Genomic DNA, 20,949 nt, shown 5'->3' on the forward strand with positions numbered 1-20,949 from the left:
GCTTCTTTGACCTAAACCAACACACCTATCATCACAAATGACTCCAGGTTTGCAAGAGACCTGGCTGAGCGGCATTATCTTCCCTAAATGCATGCTGAGGGAGAGAAAGGGAGGAGAACAAGAGCCCACACTGCTCATCTGTAAGAACTACCTGCTGCAGGAATGAAAAATACCCAAAACTTTTGAAAATTACCTGTAACTCTCCCCTCACTTATTGTTTCAAATGTGTCATTGAAATCCAGTGATTCATCCCCTCAAAGAGTGGATAACCAGTTCACTACAGCCATGCCCATCCTGGTCCCCAGTCCTGACTGGGAAGGAGCAATCCAAAGCCTGAAGTACAATTTCACAAGGTGAAGGCAGCACGTGGAGCACTGAAATGCTGCTCACACACTTCCAGGTCTCAGCCTGCCCAGGAAATCATTTGAACTAAACAGGTATTTAAGATCAGCTTATACTTAAGAAATTTCCATCTAAGCCTGAGGAGAGTGTTCGTTCTTCTAATCCCCTCTAAAAACCTCTAAATGACTTTTTGGACCACACCAAGTGTGGGTGTGAGGGGAGGCTGGAAGGGCACGGAACTACTCCTTCCCCAGCACCACAGAGAAATTAAATTCAACAACGATTTAACAAAGCCACTCAACCATTCTCAGGGAGCTTCTCACCTCCACAAGGAGCCCTGGTAAATTGTGCTTTTGGGGTGAATCCTCCCTTTAAAGTCTACCCACTGTGCTTAAGAAGACAACGATTTTTTCAACAGGATTAGAGCTACTAAACCTGTATTAAATCAAGCACATGCTTCATGCTACTACAGGATTTCAAAATTAAGGCGCATTTTTTCCTTCATGGACAGGGGTTTTCTGAGAACGCAGCAGTTTATCTAAGCAGCAATGTCCTTTCAAACTGCAGGATCACAGGGACCATAAAGCCAAGGAATATTCTGCTGGTTTATTACTTCAGCTATCAGAAGGGCCACACTGCAGTGACCAGCAGTGACACAAATCACGAGCACTTACATAAAATTTTTCCAGATTCCCACATGCTGTAGGCATGCCTTCCTGGGGTTTATTAATAGCTGCCACCCCCCTCAGCTTTGGAACAAAGGATTGTATTTTAAGTTTCCAGTCTTGTTTCTAACTCCAAAAACTCTAACTCCTAAAATTCCAAACTCGTCTCTGCATTTCCACCAGAGTGGAAACTGAGCTCCTAAAGAGCAGATTTGGTATCAAATCTACAGCTACCTCTGGACTGCAGCACAAAGAGGCCACATTGCTGGATTATCTCCCATTCCCTGCATGGCTCAGGAGGGGCCAAACTGGCAAACACCACCAGTACCAATTCTCACCAATGAGCTTAAACCAGCACTACAGCACTGCTGAAAAGCGCCTGAGAGCCCATCCCAGGCACAGTAAAGTGGGGAAATCCAGGGGAGCAAGCAGGAGTCAGGAACTGCTGCAACAGGAAAAACACTGGATCATCATAGAATGTCCTAAGTAGGAAGGAACCCCCAAGGATCATCCAATCCAAGCCCTGGCCCAGCACAGACATTCCAACAGTTCCACCCTGTGCACCCCTGGGAGAGCTGTCCAAGCACTCCTGGAGCTCTGGCAGCCTCAGGGCCATGAAAAAACTGAGCACACCCCAGATTTGGCTGATGAGAGAGATAGTATCAGGTAAGACCTCCCCAGTACCCAGCTAGGGTGCAGAGCTTGACAGGCTCAGGACCAGCAGTAAATGGATTTTCTCCATTTAAGATGACAAAGTCACACAGCATCACTGAACTGAGTCCCACTGAGAGACATTCTTTGCCTAGAAGGGCAGAGCAGAAATTCTCACAAGACAAAAGCACTGTCACCAGACCTGAAGATGTGAGACTTTCAGGCCCATCTTTCATACTGAGATGGGTCAGAGCAGATCCACCTCTGAGGCTCAAGGAAGGAGGCAGCTCCCATGGCATTAGAGCTCCCTCCTCCCTTGCCCTTGTTCTCATGTCTCTCTGCCAATCTCATTAAATAAAATAATAATAATGTACTTTTCATTCTGTGCCAGCAGACTTCTGGCTTTCTGAACTTTTGATGTCTGCTCTATTCTTTGCCCCAAAAGCTTCTGGGAGTGAACGACACCATTAAACAAAAGCTCACAGGATGGCAACCCTGATCGTTTTATTGAAGTCAGAACACAAGCCTGGCTTATCGTTGGTCATCAACATTCTTTGCATGCTTATAAATTAAGTGAAAGAACAGAGGGGAAATGGCCTGCAAATGCCGTTTTATTTCATCTTAATTTCCTCCATGGAAGGAACCAATGTTTTTCTTAGCTGGGTTAAGAAAAACACAGAATGGGTTGGATTGTAAGGGACCTTAAAGCTCACCCAGTGCCACCCCCTGCCATGGGCAGGGACACCTTCCACTATTCCAGAGTGCTGCAAGCCCCATCCAAACTGGCCTGGGACACTTCCAGGGATCCAGGGACAGCCACAGCTTCTCTGGGCAGCCTGTGCCAGAGCCTTGCCACCCTCACTAGGGAGAATTTCCTCATCATGTCTAACCCAAACCTACTCCCTTTCCAGTTAAATCCATCCCCTTTTGTTTTATCACTCCATGCCCTTGTCCCAAGTCCCTCTCCAGTTCTCTTGTAGACCCTTTATTGTTAACTGGTGGGTTTTCCGAGGGCAAACCAAATCTGGAGCAGAAGAACCTCACATGTAACACCAAGTGCCTCAGAGATTCCCTCCTCAGTCTTCTCCATTCACACTCTGCTTGGAGGCTCAAGGTTTTGGAAATCCCAAGTCTCCCCAAAACACAAAGTTCAGGGTTTGCATTCAGAGTATTCCTCAGCGCCAGCAATTTTTGGTAGTTTTATTATGCTTGTACAGATCCCTCCCCTTTGGCATGAGAAGCAAAGATGCAGCTAATTAGGGCACAAAGAGAACTGCACATCTATACTTTCAGTTCTGAGTTCCACCCTCTTTAGGGAATACACTCCCTTTGTCTTTTTACAAAGAGAATCTAGGCAGAATTAATCACCAACACCTCCAAAACACCACACACTTAAGGGAAAAAACCAGCTACATAAAAGCCTGCATTTAAATGCTTGTTTGTGTTCTCCTAGGGAACCTGGCACAGGTTCACTCAGGAACATGTTCGTTTTCACAGGGAATGCAGAAGGGGAATGTTTTGATTCTGTTGGGTCAGTGACTCAGTAAACAGCTCAAGCCCTCAACAGGTACATGAGCAGAACCAGGTGATGGTGGGAGGTTCTACAAGTTCTTGGATTATTAAAATCCCCCCACAGTAAAAGCTGACTGTAAACACTACATAACTGACACACAAGGTAATCCCAACCCTAACTCTTGCAGGCTGCTCCAGGTACTGGGCCCTGCACATCCAGGTTTATTGGATATGAACATACAGACTGGACACAACCTAGATAAGGGGCTCACACTCTCCTTCACACAAATCTGACACCAGGTCTTTATCTTAATGGATCTAATATCTTAAACACCAAACCAAATAAGGAACCCTCACAGCTGTAATGCCTTAAGGGTATATTCCCACCAAGTCTAGAGTCTTCTAGGACTGTGGGAACTCCCAAGGATCAGGACATTTTGGATCTGCAGGAAAGCAGCACAAATATCACAGAATCACAGACTGGTTTGGCTTAGAAAAGATCCTAAAGATTACCTTGTTCCAGCCCCTGCCATGGACAGGGACACCCTGCACTATCCCAGGTTTCTCCAAGCCTGTCCAACCTGGCCATGAACACTTTTAGGGATATACACTGGTCCCATCTTCACCACCCAAGCTCCCTCTTAGCTGCAGAAATTTTCTTTTTACATTTGTCACCTTTTGTCTGTTAATTATTTTTAATTATTTCTCTGTTGACTGTCAGGACTGGGCACCATCAAGAGTAGGGCCCTCCATAGAGACCTCAAAAGGGATCAAAATCCTACAGCTAAAATAACCACCACTGAAGACATCAGCAGCTGTACAAGAAGATATGAGATGCAGACTTTTCCAGTTGCTCACTGAAGGGTGTGTGAGAGAACTGAGCTTATTGTCCCTCCTGCAGGGCCATCTCCACCCACTCCAGCTGCTTTCAGTCCCCTGAGAGGGACAGGCCATGTGCTGACCAGAGGGTGACTGGTCCTCAAGACAGCTGCACTTCTCATCTCAAGTATCAACCTAATTAAAAACAACTCCAGAACAACACTGCACATCTCCAACACAATGGCTAAAACATGCCAATGGTTTGGGAGAATAAATGCAAGGATCTTTTCCCAGGTTGTCTTTGCTGCTTTTTGGAGAAACTTGGTGTTGAGATTGATTCAGATGTAGCCAAATGGTCTATGAAACCAGGACAGGCAGGAAATAAGAGAATAAACCTCCCCTTTAATTGTTTGGTGTTGACACAATTTTGGTGGGTCCAAAATTCATCCGGTTGGGATCAATACACTTACCTATCATCCCTGTTGGGCAATAATCCTGAGTTCCTTCCTGGAATACAAGACAGTGTCTTTATAACTCGGGAGTGGAAAGGGATCTGAGGATGGAACATCTATTTACAGGGACAGCCTAATGCTTGCTGGGCCACGGAGGGATAACCAAACACTTCAATGTCAGGAGGATGTGGAACTAAAAATACTTAAAAGCAAAAATGCTGTGGAAACTGAGCCACAAAAAGGCAAAAATTAGCTCTGTTGCCTCAAAAACTACCAGTGAGACAACTAGATCTTGCAGATGATTTATACCAAGCTAGGTTGCTGTAACTAAGATATTGTAATGGCCTTTCTTTCCAGGAAAGCCAACTGATGGCCTACTTTTAGGAAAAATTAATGTTTTTCTCAAAAACTTCAGTCTCACCTTTCTGCAACTTCACCTCTTGTCCAAAGAGACAAACTATAAAATATCAACATGCAACATATCAAAAGCGCACAGCGCTTTTTTTTTTAACTATTTTAAAATTTAGATTGGACTGCTGGAGATAAGCCTCCCTTGGGCAGGAGGGAGCACAGCAGTGAGATAATGTTACTTATGCAAATTCTCCCTCATTGTGTCTCCGGGGTTTCAAGTTCACTCCCTGAATGCTGACCCAGCAGGGTCACACACTTTCAGCCTGACAAAGCTGGACAAGCAATTTTTTCCCTAAGCAAAGCATGACTGCTTCTTTGTTTAAATCCCTCTGTAACTAGAAACTAATGCTCGGTGATACAGTCAGAGTTCGGAAGCTCATTTTCTCCAAAGCCTGCCTGAAGTGACTGCAAGGGATGGAATTATCCAAGAACATAATTCCTCTCAAAATAATCAGCAGTACGAAGCAAACTCCAAATTCTTTCTCCTGATGAGATGACCCCACCCTGTGTGTGCACAAGACATTTTTCTCTCGGGCAGCTCCTGCTGATGACTACTTTTATTGCTCTCCACAGGTTGGTTTCCTCTTCCACAGCATCTCCAGCTGTAGGAGGAGCTCTGGAGCTCTGTGCCTGGCCAGGCTCACGTCAGTGCCCCATCAGTCACGGAGGGCTGGAGCAGTTCACGGAATCCCACGGCATCAGCGCACCAAGAATGTGACACAAACAGATCCTGCCACCTCCCAGATAAATGCAGGGCACTGCACTTGGGTTTCAGCCAAACTGATGGACACCTTCCAAGGAAGTTCTCTGCTCTCAGGTGTCATGACTAAGCTCAGCCACTCCTTTGCCCAATAACCAAGGGAATAAATTAATTTCTGCTCTTGATTCTACCAAACCACTCTTCTTTACAGAGTCCAACCGCCTTGCCGTAAGAATTCCTGACAAGATTCCCTTAGTTCAAAGCAGATTTTCTCTCATATCCTACACTTAACACATACACACAAAAATCACACTCTAAAGCCACATTCTTTTTTTTAAGCTGTTTTCACTGCGATTTTGCAAGCTCTACAGCACATCCCACTTGAGTTACCAGCATTCTGATGATTATATTGTTAGAATTTGTGACTAGGAACATCAAACCCCTCCTCTGAGCCCTTCCAGCCCTGGAGGAGCCCAACACTGCTATCTGCTGTAGTTACATCTCATTTAGCAGCTTAAATGGTCAAACAGATCAGGCTAATACAAGACTTCCATTACTTACTGTGCAGCATGAAGCATCTTGCAGACACTACAGTACATCCCTACCTTAGGAAAAAAAGCCAGCTACACAGAGACTCTGAACCCATCTTCTCCTGAGAATTACAGAATTTGCAAAGTGCTCCTTTCTTAGGATTCCTTTGACACATTATTTCCTAGTCTGTTTTTAGTAACTCCACAGAAGACAGACTAAGGTAATAAAATGCTCATAACATGGGGAATCATCACTCCCCAAAGCTGTACTACTCCTAAAAGCAAGCTGGGAGCCATCCACCCCCACATGTACTCCCTTCAGTTTAACACCAGCACATGCCTGATCCTGGGTCTTTCAGGGAGTCCTTGATGCCAGCCATGGAATGGGGCTTGGGGTTCTTCTGCTGTTTTGTGTTCTTAAATGAATGTTAGGCATAAAAATCTTACCCAGCAACATAAAACACCTATCCCTGGACCAGTAAGGAAAACAGATACACCACGGAAACTCCAAGTATTAACCACAAACAAGACCACCACAATGAACATCAAACTGATGAACTGTGCTGTATACAATTCATTACCTGCTTGTGAGCGTGGTCATAAGAGTTGATGTGGTTGTCAAACTCTTGGTGCTTCTGATACTGCTTGTCACAGAGTTCACAGTAGAAGTTTGCTCTGAGGTCTTCCAAAGCCTTGGCAATGGCCTTTTCTTTATCAACATAATCCTGAAAAATTAACAAAACATGCTTCTGTTAGGGTCCTGTAGAACAGGCTGGAAGATGATGGGTTAGTCCTTTAAGGAAAAACGTGCTTAATAAAAACTTAGTGCACACTGATTACATTTATTACAGGATCACTGAGATTGGAAAACACCTCTAAGATCACTGGGTCCAACCTCTGCCCAATGCCCACCTTGTTCCCAGCCCAGAGCACTCAGTGCCACATCCAGGCCTTCCCTGGCCACCTCCAGGGATGGGCACTGCAAACCTCCCTGGGCAGCCCCTGCCAAGCCCTGACCACCCTTTCCATGGGGAAATTCCTGCTGCTATCCAACCTGAGGCCATACCCTCTCCTCCTGTCCCTGTTCCCTGGAGCAGAGCCTAACCCCCCTCCCTGGCTGTCCCCTCCTGTCAGGGAGTTGTGCAGAGCCACAAGGTCCCTCCTGAGCTTTCTTTTCTCCAGGCTGAGCCCCTTTCCCAGCTCGCTCAGCCCCTCCTGGGGCTCCAGCCCCTTCCCTGCTCCATTCCCTTCTCTGGGCATGCTCCAGTCCCTCAATGTCCTTCTTATCATGAGGTGCCCAGAACTGGACACAGCACCTGAGGTCCATCAGCAGAGTGAGCTCAGGGGACAGTCACTGCCCTGGTCCTGCTGCCACCCCAGCCTTGGGACAGCCCAGGTGCCACCGGTCTCTTGCCCACCTAGGCTCATATCCAGCTGTTGCTGACCAGCACCTCAGGTCTTGTCCAGCTTTCCAGTCACTTTGCCCCCACCTGGATCATCCTGTGGGGTTGCTGTGACCCAAATGCGGGTCCCAGCACTTGGCCTTATTGAACCCAACGTACTAAGCTGGGTACCCTTTGCAAATTCCCAGGTAGGATTCCAGAACTTTGAAATGCTGACCTCAGCTCTGTCTCTTACCCAGAATCACAGAATACTCTGCACTGGAAGGGACCCACAAGTACTCAACATCCCCATGTCACAGAAGTATCACTAAAAGGAACTGCTTAAAATAAGGCCTGCAGTGCTGATGGGGGAAGGCAGCTCTGCCTCAGGGGAGCCTCCTGGATTGTCTGTGCTCCAGGAGAGGTTCAAAGCCTCGAGCTAACCCAGAGACACTGGCATCAAACCTAGGAGGATCCCCGCCTTTGGAACAGAACCTTACAACTCTTAAAGCTGACACTGCTCCATTTTGAGTGCTAAGAGACGTCTGCTTGATCTTGGTCTGGCTGCCTGAATTCAGGAGGGAGGAACATGGCTCCAGCTGGGAATTACCCTTCAGAGCCTGCTGAGCCCAGTCCACTCCAGTGAAATATACCCAGGAGCAGAACTGTCCCCCATACTGGGCACAGCACAGCACCCACACTGCAGCTGCATTTAATGGACAGGGGAGGGAGGCTGCCTTGGGGAGATGAGAGGGTAGAAAACCAAACCTCCAGGCAGAGATGAGGTGTCTCACCTGACAACAGCCACATCCTTCCCTCTTTTGCTACAGGTTTTGAATATGCACCAAGCTCTGGGACTGGGGAAATCCCAGTCCCTCATGTGGCTGCACTGGCTGGAAATCTAGGTGTGGAAGGAGCCTATGCTGTCCCCAGGGCAGCTGCACATCTGGGGGGCTCCCAAGATGCACCTGGTGCTGGGACACAGGAACCTCAGGGCTAAGCAGCTGTTCACTCTTGCCAGGCTCTATCAATTACAACCCCACCAGAAGAATTAATAAAACATCACCACTCTTCACGAGCTCTCTGGGGGAGGTTTCCCTCAGGAGGTGGAAGCTTTTACACAAAATCAGCTACAAATGCTGCATCACAATGCCCACTGTACTCACTGCAGCACTCCCCATATAACCACTGACCATAGGTATTTCAACTGGAATAAAGAGAAATTATATTAAAAAACAGTCTAACATCAGAGAAAAAGCACTTTTGGATAATTTTTTTCCATCTTCAATACAAACTTCCTATGGGAAGCTTCCTTCCTCAGCAAGAGCAGGCAGCAAACATTTAACACAGAAAAATTTGAATGTTTTTTTCTTTGAATTTCAGATCTTGTTCAAGGCAATACGGTTTATCTCCTAGTTACCACATCAAAATGGCATTAAAATAACATTACTGACTGCGTTTAAAAGATAAAAAATTTATATAAAAAATTTCAACACCCAAGGAGAAGAAAAACATCTAAAAAATTTTAGTGCTCATGTTTGGGATTGTTTTCAATTTAAAGCACTGTTCACTTCTACATAAAAAAAGGAAGCAACTTCCTGCTTCCATCTATTACTAGATGCCCTTGTTAAGAAAAAAAAAAGAAAAAAAAAAGAAAGAAAAAATTAACAAATCTGGAGTTTTGAGCCTGAAGCAGGTCCCCAGGAAGACAAGAAAGGCAAACAGAGCAGCGTGAGCTCCACAGCACATGGACGTTTAAAGTTCCTCTGAATCCCAGACAAGCTTCCTGTGCCATGTGTAGGCTTTTTTGAGCAAGCATCCTGTGGCTAAACAATGAAACCCAGCCATTTGAGTGATCAGAATCTATACAGAAGAATGGAATTAAAAAATATTTCTTGGCTGCAGAGTTATCAGAAATTCCTCTGAGGCTCCCTGAATGGCTGATCAGGATGCACTGCCATCGGCAGTTACCTAATGGGCTCCTGTGGAGCAGCAAAAAGTAACAGCTGCAGAGATTTTTCACAGATTAATACCAAAATGCAAGGGGCTAAGGATGAACTGAACTAATAAAAACCCACTGGAGCTGGGAGAGACTGCTACTGCTCCAGAGCTCCTGAAAAAAGCCTGTGCTGGATGAGGGCAAGAAGAGAAAAGAGTCTCAGAACAACATAGGTAGGGCTGTGTTTGGAAAGACAGTGGTAAACCCCAAGAACTCCAGGATCACAAAATGGTTTTGGCTTGGAGGGATCTTGCTCACCCAGTCCCACTCCCTGCAATGGGCAGGGACACCTCCCACCACACCAGGTTGCTCCAGGCCCCATAGAACCTTCCCAGGGATGGGGAGTCCACAGCCCCCCCGGGCACCCATACACCTGCAGTTCACTTACCAAGCAAGTCAAGGTCTCAAGGGGGGGGGAAAAAAAAAAAAAAAGAAGGAAAATATGAGGAGGCTATAAATTTTCATAGCTGAACAAACTGCCTGAAGAATTAACTTCAACTGGGGAAATGGAATTTTATATTTGCCGAGGTTATGTTTTATTTTAATCGCATTGAAACTACTTTCCCATTATTTCTCAAATAATTAAAATTTATGCAAGACTGACACTTCATTTGGACATCCTGGGCTCTTCCTCAACCCTGTAACTCCCCAGATCTCTGGACAATTGAACAAGCAGGCTTTCTTAAGAGCTGATGGACTGTAGGGGCTGGGAAGCAGAAGAGTGGATTAAAGGATGAGCAGAGACCACTTCTCCACGGAGAAACCGGTTACAGCTAATCCAAGAATGCTCCTGCACATCACACTCAATCCCAACACCACAGCTCATTTTTATCAGCCCTCGGCTTACAAAATAACCCCACAGGTTTTGTAAATCCCACAGAAATACAGAATTTGTCTTTGAACAATTCTTCCAAAGAGCTCCAGCCCATAGATTTCTCCAAGCTGGAGCCATGTCCTACCTTTCCAAAGCAAGCAGGATTTATGCAATAACATCAGAATGTACTGCTCACTCCTCACTCAGTACAACACAAGAACTCCTCCCCTCACAGCTAGTAACTGCCCCTCTACCACCTGCAGGTTTTGTCCTGACATGGCAGGCTTACTCAAAAATCTGGCAGCCCTGGGTGCAGGGAAGGAAATGTCCTGCTCAGCCCAGGACTACTCCTTCCAGAACAGGAGCAAAGCACACGGAGAAAGCCCCACTGCTGTCCTGGGGCTCTTCAGCAGCTAAAGAAACAGGCAGGTTGATACCAGGAAGTGAAAAACCAGCATGTTAAAATAGAAATCATCTCTACAAAGACCAAACCCAAGAACTTCTACCACCATCACTGTGTCAGAATGAGGAGAACTCGGCCCCATCAGAACAGATCTTTTTTCACCCAGCCCATAGACACTGATTTGATGCCCCTCTCTCTGTACCTTATACTTCTGCCTCAGCTCCTCAGTGTCTTCCTTCTCCACCTCCAGCACTCGCCTCCGCTCTGTGGCATCCTCGGCGTAGTCGAGCTGTTTTAAAAAAAAAATAAAAGAAATGCAATTTTCCCCATAAATACATTGCACTATCAAATCTAGCAGAAAGCACAACTCAACAACTTTAACTGAAACGGAATCTGTGCAAGTTGTACTTTGCTTTCCCTGTTTTGTCACCCCAAGTGTAAAACAGGTCACTGATCCCCCTGATGTGGAGGGCCCCGGCAAGCCCATGGCAGCTTTGGGGAGGGGAAATCTCAGAGCCCAGGGATTTTTGGGGAGCATCCAGACCCCAGAACTGAGGCTCACAGGGATAAACAGAGGATACACTTTGCAGACAAGTGTTTTCTTACTTTGCTGCTTCAAGAGCAAGTTGCTCTTCACCTTGGATGAACAAACTCTCACTTTAAAATGTATTTCCCAGAAGCCCTGCAGGGGTGAGGGGAGCTCACCTCCATCTCCATCCGGCCCATGCCCATGACATCATACTTGACGACGATAGGGATGGGATCTGTCCTCCCTGGAAGAGGAACACACAGAGAGGAGTCGGCAGCAGCCCAGAACCACAGCTCAGTGTACACATTGGGTTTGGGTGGTTAGAGATCTTGCCTTGGAGTGCAGAGACCAGAAAGCTACAGTGAACCAAACACGAGCCATTCTCACAGCTTACAGCCATCCCTGCGCCCAGCTCCCAATGGCAACCCAGGATGACAAATGCATTTTCTGAACATTAACTGCTCATGTAAAAGCTTCTCATGGTTAATGTTCCCCCATGACAAGCCCTGGGGCAGGGCTGATAACATGACTTGAGCCTTCTCTTCAAGGCTTCCACATCAGGCTCCTCATCTTCCCATAAGAGTAAAGAAGCTGCTAATCACATTTCACTATTGAAGCTCATGAATAATCGATTAGAACTTCCCTGTAAGTGATGTGGAAGCCTCCCTCCCACCAGCTTTTGCCCTCACCAGGAGTAAGGAATGCTGATGAGAAGCATGGCACAGAAGCCAAACTTCCCCCATCCCAACCACCCGGTCTAGGCCAGGGGTCAGTCCCTGCTCCCACAGCCTGGAGCAATGCTCTGGCCCCGCCGTGTCACCTGTAAGCTGTGAAAAGGACTGGTTGCGAAGAAAATTGACTTTGAACTAATCAAACTATGCTGAAGGTTTTTTTATAACATATCTTTAATCCACTCATAACCAGCCAAACAAAGCAAAATGGGGCAGACAAGCACTTTACTACCACAGCTTTTTTTTTTTTAATTTTAAATTATCATTATTTTGATTTTTACATCACAACTGGCACTGGTGGTTGTGATGTAACCCACTGACAAAGTACTTACCTTCTCCAGTGCAAACCTTGAGTGAAAAAACAGAATGTTTACTTCCCTTATTATTGCTGTTGTTTGGTGTAAACAACTCTTTTGTTATACACACATACACAGATATTATACCTTTGGGCTAAAAGACAGACAGGTTGGCATCATGCCAAAATATTCCACTGCCATCCATATGTGCAAAAGGTTAAAGTCTTTACAACTGCCTCAGAAAATCTGGACAGGTGTGAACTTTTTGCCAGCATCAGCCATAATTCCTGCCAAAAACACAGCCCCAGAGGGGCTTTTGAATCTTAAAGTACAGACATGTGTTTTTATTGAGAAAAAAAAATCCATTTAATTAACTGCTTTACGGTTTTGTTGATATGCCCAGGAATTGGACAGGCAGGTATCCAACAGTTCCAAAAGCAGTGATCACATTGATCTGAAGTGGTTTGGATTGAGCTTTTCTTTGGATATTTAATGCTCATCTTTGACAAGGTTTCTCTTATGCCCAATGGTATAATACAGTAAGCAGTGACTGCAATTTTTAGCAAAAGGACCAAACTAAAGACAGGTTATAAAAATGACTTCCTAGGTGCAATATCACTTTCATAACGTCTCAGCCAGGGATTTACTGGTAAGTGGTGAAACCAAATGGAATGGCTGGCACCAAGGGCCAACAATTCATAATTCAAAAATTTTTCAAGCTTTTTTTGTTTTGGTTTGATTTTGGGTTTTTTTGGTTCATTTTTGTTTTGTTTCTCCAGCAATTGAGATCTTTCGATGCAGCCTCATGGCCCTAGTAAACCCCTGTATACAAACAGTGCATCAGTACTTTTGCCTTCTAAGGCAGTCAAAGTTTTTTCGGTTGGTTTTTTAAATTAAAAAGCTATTTGGAAATTGCAGTAGCAAGTGCTAGTGCCCATCGTGTTGGGGGAAAAAAATCAAGTTTGGACAGTATTAAAAATTTATGTTTAAACTGATTTTGGCAGTTCTAACACAAACAGAAACATCCCTTCTTAGCAATACCCTTTTAATGAACAAGGATCAGACAAGTGTGCATAAAGAAAGGAAAGGAAAATGAAAGACCAAGCAGAAGGATGATGGCTACAACAGAGAAAGTAAGCCTAACATTGGTGCACTGATGACAAAAGGAGTAATTCAGTCTGAAAATAAAAAATTACCACTGCTAAGTTTACCATCACCACAACAAGTCCAGGATCATAACGCTGTAAAAAAGAAACACCATTTGTTAGGCAGAAACCATTAGGGGCAGAAAATAGGCCGTTTGGCAGGGAGGATGGGTTAAAAAAAAATAACAGGAGGCTTCTTGCTCACCCCTCCACCCCACGACCATGCTCTGCCCTGCAGAACCAGGGAGCCACTGGAGCAGCTCTGACTCCTGCTGGGTGTTGGGAGAGCTCCTGGTGACCACCCCAGTCCGAGAAGGCACTGAGGCACATGTAAGCAGGCAATTTAAAAAGGAAACACATCAGGATCTTAAGGAAGTAACAAATATTCAGGGCCAAAAGGAGCTCTGCTTCCAGGTAAGAGGAGACTATTCCATGTGAAAAGTGATGCCTGTTTTAAACTGAGCCATCATTTAATTGTGAATGGAACCTCATGTGTGACATTCAGGTGACAGGTGACATGTCCAGGTATGTCATGGCTATGGCAGCAGTGCCAACCCCTCATAGATCCCCCTGGAGCCAGCTGGGGCAGCAGGACATGCTGCTGGGCACTGGGGTGGCCTCACCCTGTGTCCAAGGCAAGCCACAATGGTGAAGGGACAGGGACAGGCTCAGGGCCCCCCCTGGCCTGCTGGCTGCCAGGTGGCACACAGGGAGTGGCCTAAGGGGAAAATGGGACTCTCTAAGTTCAGTTCATCACTTCTCCTTTGAAGGAACTTCCTTGAGGAAAATTTATCCTACTGCTGGCCATGACAATGGGATCTTTCCCAGCAGGTAAATATGGTTTGGACTTTGGGAGCCCCCCAGGTTTGGGGTCCCTGCTGAGCTTTTCCTGTACACCAGCATGCTTCGAAGGGAATGTAACCTTCCAAGGCCCAGAATTTCCACACTTCCTGCCACTCAGCAGGGCTGCAAGCAGAGCCACACAGAGAGATAATTCCCAGGGTAAATCCTGTGTCCCTGTCCCAGCCCCCTACACCCTGCAACATTTATTTTCTTTTTGAGGCAGGTCACAAACTCCTTCAAAGACTGGTCACTGCACAGGCTGCAGACCCCAAAGCAGAGACAGTTATTGCATAAAACACTTCCACACACAGGGAAAATCTCGTGGAGAGGACAGAGCAGGAACCCCCAGCAGGATGGAAAAAATAAACAGGTCACACAAGAGTCACGCCTTAAAAAACCCAATCTCAAAGTAAATTAGGTTAGTCATGATTCCCTAGACTCGGAAATGAAATGAGATTCCCAAAGTGACTGGCTGTACTTGTTTTGCTTTCTTCTCCCCAAGAAATGGGAAAACCTTTCTCCTAGCTTGTGAAAAATTGCTCAGACCCAAACAAACCCTGACAGCCACCCCATCCCAGAGCCCTGCAGTGGCAGGGAGCATGTGGCCAGGCACGCTTCTCCAGATTCCCTCCTTTTTAACTGCATAAAGTTATTGGATACAACAAATACTACCCCCCCTCCCCAGTGCTATAAATTAATAAATCTTGGGAAAATCCATCCTAAGGGCTTTGATATCAGACACAAATCACACTGCACATGGAGTGTGGGTTCAGGACCATACTCTGGCTCTGGACACAGCATGGATGCTGCTCTGCCCTCTGGAATGGGAATATCCCAGCTGGAGCTGCCATCTGATCCTGCCTGAAAACACCAGCATTGTCAACACCAGCCCATATTTTATCCTGTTTTTAACAAGTCAAAACAGAAAACAGTTTTCAGCAGATTTGCAGATTCAGAGGAACTCCTCCCTCCAAATACAGCATCATGGCAATAGCATCCCAGAATGGTTTGGGTTGGGAGGGAACTTAAAAATCAGTTCCTCCCTGGAACAGGGACACCTTCCACTATCCCAGGTTGCTCCAAGCCCCGTCCAGTCTGGCCTTTGACACTTCCAGAGATGGGGCAGCCACAGCTGCTCTGAGCACCCTGTGCCAGGATCCCACACTCACAAGGAAAATTTTCCTCCCAATATCTAATGTAAATTGATCCATTTTAAATTTTTAACATCTACTTCTTGTCCTATCCAAACAGGTAAGTTTCTCTGTTAAAGAGACATTCAGATATAACAGGATGGGAAAAAAAGTACCCCAAGAATTCTATGTTAACATAATTCAATCAAATCTCTTTCAGTGTGTCCCTTATGCACAAGTGTGTAAGCACCACAGAAGTAACACAACAACTGTAATCCTGCTTGTTTTGTTGACATCTTCACAGAAATTCCCCCCAGGTACAAGTTTTGTAGGATCCAGTCCTAGAGTACTGACTGATATCACACTTGTCACCAGAGGAGAATTTAATAAACTCAGCATCTCCAGAGGACACAGACAACAGCATCTGATCTTGCTGGATATGGAGGATTTCTTACTTGTTATCTTTGTGCTGCAACTGAAACCCACAGTAAGACACAACCTTACAGGGGCTTTTAACTGCTCCTGGAAAGGGACCATCACTCAGCTGTGTGCAGGGCAGTTTCATGACCATAGCACTGGGTTGCTCTGGTGGATAAGAGTTGGTTTCCTTCAGTCAGTACAAGCCCCACTGCAGTCTCTGGAATGCAAATAGGTGCCTGGAGTTAGCAACCAACACCTGCAGAAATGGATCCACAGGTACAGGGCTCACCTTCAGCTTCCCTCTGGGAAGAGGGAGATGGGGAGAAGGCCCTGTGCTCATGAATGAGTTGCATTTTCAAAGATTTTGCAACACTCCTGGGGACTGCTCCGATGGGGGGGCAGGGTTCTGTTCCCAGGGAACAAGTGACAAGACAAGAGGGAACAGCCTCAAATTGTGCCAGGGAAGGTTTAAGTTGGATATTGGGCAAATTTCTTCATGGGAGGGGTTGTCCAGCCTAGGCAGAGGCTGCCCAGCAACTCCCTCCAGTGGTAGAGTCCCCATCCCTGGAGGGATTTAAAAGCTGTAGATGTAACACCTGGGGACAGCAGTTAGTGGTGGCCTTGGCAGCAAGCACTGGGCTTCCTAAGAGTCTATGAGAAACCAAGAGCTGTCTCGTTGAAAATTCAGACTCCTCATTCAGTACATCAGAAAGGGAGAGGGGAGAAAATCCACTTGTTTTCACTGGTGCACAAGTCTGGGATGCTCCTCACTGGCTAAAAGTGACACCACATTATCAAACTCATTCCAGCTGCTGCAAGAAGCAAATGAACAAACAAGGGCAAGCTTTAATCCTGGTCCCCTTTGGGAATTAAATTTGTGAGCTCAACCCGTTTATGTCAGATTTCTGGAAGGGGTGAAAACAATCAAGACACTCAAATGTCCATCATCCTTGGTGGCAAACAAAGCTCCAGAGAGGAGAAAGTGTTTTCCAAGAACACAAACTGCTCTGAGAATTTAATCCTTACTAAGCAAGGGAGAAATGGTAAGAGAAAGTCAAGTTGTAAACACCCCAATCACGTGGAAAACTGCCATGTTTGAAAATGGAAATGGGAGCTCAAAGCTTCGCAGACACACAAACCAAGGGTGCCACTTGCAGAAAACCAAGCTGAGGTTTGGCACTGAGGCACCAAGCAGAGCTCCTTGAACTTTTGCAGGGAAAGGGACCTAGTGGAGTCTGGGGTGAAGAGACATCCCTAGCCCAAATACTGGGCAATGGATTAAAGAGCAACACAGAAAGTGTTGGAGCAAGAACACAATTCCTGGTTGATTTAGGATAGGAATTCAAGGTAAGAGTTGCTGTCTGTGTTCATCTTGGTAAGTGGACAGGGCTGAAGGGTCTGGTCTGATTCAGGGCAGCACTGAGGAACGAGGCAGGCTGTGCATGGCCATGGCCTCTCCCTTCCCCACACTCCTCTCTCCCAGTTTAATAAAACTGCTCTTCCATCGCAACAGCATGAAGCCACGCCCCAAGCCCCGCAAAAGTATCTGTCACAACAAACACGTGGCACTGAAAGCACAATGATTGCAGATTTCACTGGCTACACTCAAGCAACACAAACTCACCACCTGTAATCAAGGGAAGGATCTTGCACCTCCAAAAGCAAACAAGGGGGCAACCGTTTCCCCCAAAGGACACTGAGGCACTGAGCAAACCTCCCTTTCGGTCTGTGGTCTCTTGGGTTTTGACACAGCAGTGAAGGCTGGGTATGATGACAGCAGCCACAGCAGCCAGGTTTCTCAAGCTAAGTTCACATGAAAACACCACTCCTAGAACCACTGGTGTGATGAGTGTTGCAAACACAAGCATGGAAATGATCCTCCATGCCAGGTTTGAGGTTCCTGTGAGGACATGTGAAGATACAAGAAGATAATAGAGTGATCACAGCTATTTCTTGAGCAGTCTTGAGACTGCCAAAGCAACCCATACCTAATGAATAAAGGAACCGTTAAGCATTTTTATCTGCCTCACCTGTGTTTTCCTGCATTTATTATAAAGCCCCAAAACCCAGAAAGAAATCTGATACCCCTTAGTCCCTCAGATGCTCATTGTTCCACGTTCACAGGCCTGACACACATCCACTGTCTGCTTCCACAAGATCAGAGGAGCCAACAAATGGAAAACACATTAATATCTGAGTTGAAGCCATTTGGTGAGCGGGTGACAGCGCCAGTATTCAAGACCTTGGAATTCAAACCCTGAGCTCATTTGTCCAAGCTGCAGCTGCCAAGTGATCACATTTGTGACTGATCTCAGTTGCTTGAGTGGTCAAAGCTCTGTTTATTGCTCCCCACAGCCCGAAGAATATCCAGCAAAGGCAGTGCCTGCAGCCACCTGGCACTGCCTTGGTACAGGGACACAGATCCAGCTCCATCCCACAGCCAGGGATCACCCCAGGGGCTGCCAGGAAAGGGTATTTCCTGCCTGAGCCACGGGATCATGGCTTCACCTGCAGCTCTGAGCAGCTTCCAACACTTGTCAGACGCTTCTGCTCCTCCACCCTGCTCAGCGCTTGGACCAAGAGGGAATGTTTTCCTTCTCTGAACAGATTTGGGGAGGAATATGCCAAAGAAGAACTGCACCATAATGATGCTGAGGGGGGAAGTGCTGACTATATTTATCCTCAAAGAATTTGGAAGTCAGAGCACAATCTACTTGTGCTTTTAACTGAAAACCATGCAACAAAAATACAGCTTAATGGGGGAACCGGATTTTAGCATTTGCTAACAAATTTGCTATACCTGACTTTGCTACCTAGCTGGATGTACTCATGAAAGGATAAAATAAACCCAAAGCAATTTTTATTAACTGCTGCTCCCTGTATCACCAGGATGATTTACACAATCAGTGTGGGGCACACCTTGGTCAACAGGAACAGCACTGCCCTGACAGTCTGTGCAGGTTTACTGCTCTCAGCCTGAGCGGAAGGGAACAAGGATGCAGGAAGGGCTCCCAGCTCTGCACGGCACTGCCAAGAGCTCCCGAGACACAGGCATGGCCCTGCCCTCTCCTAGCAGCGTTACATCAGCAGAGCTGCTCCCTAGGGAGGTGGAAGCAGCTCTTCTAGAAGTTACACTGAAATTATGTCACAACTTGGCTAAAACCATAAGCAAACATGAAGGAAGTTATTACTAAAAAGACAGAGGAAGCAGAGGACAGAAGGCATTTCTTCAGGACCAAAGGCTACAGGGAAAGTTCCTGCCACTGCAAGGACCTGCCCCAAAAGGGATGACCCTGCCCTAAACGAAATCACCTGCTGCTTCTATTTGCTGAGTACTGGAGATAATCCAAGCCCCAGCAAAGACCAGCAACCACTCACCTTGAAACTCCTTTTGTTTTCATTCTGAGCATTTTCATGACAATAACCAAGCACAGAATGAGATGCCTCAGCCCTTGAGGAGCAAACACAGGAAATCCAGAGCTACAGTGAGCCCCCACTTACCTGAGCTGTTTGATTCACAACTGAGACACTGAGGAGCAGCTCTGCCATGACAAATCCTGTGATTTCTGTTGCCATAGCAAAGTACTACATTGGGATTCACCTCTGAGAGATACCACAAAAGATCAGGGTAATCTTGGTCTTGGGAATACTGTGGGAATGTGCAGTAAATCAATGCTTTTAAACATATCAAATTAATCATACAGAACACAGCTGGTGGTGTAGGGGAACTTGTGACTGCTTCTAGACAGGCAGTGGGGCTGTTTTTAAAGGGTCAGGCTGCAATCAGGCAAGAATATTTACAACAGAGAACTTTAGAGAGGCAAATCCGTGTTGAATAATTACAGCTGTTACCCAGACTGGCTAAGGATGAGCTAGGCCTGTCCACCAGAGATGGTCAATCCTTCCTCAGAGTTTCTTCCATAAGGCCAGTAAACATCCAACCTTCCTCCCGCCCTCTCCAAATCCTCCCTGCAGAGCTGCACACCCTCCCAAGACCCTGCTGTGACCCAGGAAGCAGCAGGATAACCTACTCAGTTTCCCCTAGTCTAAATAAATGAGATTAAACTACTGGTTTTAGTCTTGCAGATATATCTCTCCTATTACTTCATATTAAACACACAAGTCCAAAAGAAAAAGAAAATCCAGAAGTTTTCAACACAATTATTTTTTTTCAAACAAGACTTGTCAAAAAAATTGACAGGGAAAAGGCAAAGAGCTCATAAAAATATTTTCAAATGTACAATTCAAATTATCCCACTTCTGCACGTCAGTCTCCTGGCTTTTCATAAAAGTACTTAATGGGAAATACTCATTCCAAGAGAAATCATTAGAGTGTGGTTGAATTCTGATTTCCCTCAGCCCTCTCATTCCTCGCCTGACTTGCATAACTCCTGATTTATTCACAATTCTTGGGCTCATTTAGCACAGGACTTCACACAAAGGTCAGGCAATGCTTTTAACTGATCTTTTGCTAGTTTCATTTTTTCAGGAGACCACAAAATTTTGGATTATCAAATACAGGTGTTCCCCCAAAGATAAAGCAGGCAACAGTGACCATTTTCTCACTTGTCAGAGTACAACCATCACATATCTCTATAGAAAAGTGGCTCCCTAAGCCATATTTTCCAAATTAAAAAAGATCCCTGTCAACTAGCAACCCCCTCTCCTGTTTTTTCATATTCACTGGCTGTTAGCAAGCTGAAGCACCATTTCCAAATATAACACAAGTTGTTTGTGGGAAAAAATTAAGAAAAACATCAGGGAAAGAGATGAGCTGAAGGATGATTCTGCTGAATTCATTTTGAGTATCTCTGAACCAGGACTCCGCACTGGCACGGTCTGAGTCAACAGCACTGTCCCTGCCTGATGCTCCACACAGCACACATCTCAAATTCAGTGAAAGATGCAGATGTTTCAGCCAGAATACACTTGGTAACAGACACCTCACTCAGAACAAGGGCTCTGTGCTTCCCTACCCAAGGGATCTGCTCTTCTCTGAAACAAGGTTTACACCACAAAGCAGCTGCCCAGAGGGTACAAAACACCTTCTCTGGAATATTCCTGAGAATGAGCCACTTTGCACCACACCAGCATATTTTTACCACCATCAATTGGCAAGTGTAGATTTTAGGCTGTTGCAGGTAGCACCCAGAGACAGCTCAGCACTCTCACCAC

General features: G+C 45.9%; 1 protein-coding gene across 1 annotated transcript in view; it reads right to left on the reverse strand.

Annotated features, from left to right (window-relative positions):
* Positions 1 to 20,949, reverse strand: part of GPATCH8 (G-patch domain containing 8) — a 55,607-nt gene that overhangs the window by 8,912 nt on the left and 25,746 nt on the right. Inside the window, exons 4-6 of the mRNA XM_062507970.1 lie at positions 11,386 to 11,453; positions 10,883 to 10,969; positions 6,664 to 6,807 (exon numbers count right to left, since the gene is read on the reverse strand). Of these exons, the coding sequence (XP_062363954.1) occupies positions 6,664 to 6,807; positions 10,883 to 10,969; positions 11,386 to 11,453 (299 nt within the window). The remainder of the gene's footprint in view (positions 1 to 6,663; positions 6,808 to 10,882; positions 10,970 to 11,385; positions 11,454 to 20,949) is intronic.

Source organism: Cinclus cinclus, chromosome 24 (genome assembly GCF_963662255.1).
Source record: "Cinclus cinclus chromosome 24, bCinCin1.1, whole genome shotgun sequence".
NCBI lineage: Eukaryota > Metazoa > Chordata > Aves > Passeriformes > Cinclidae > Cinclus > Cinclus cinclus.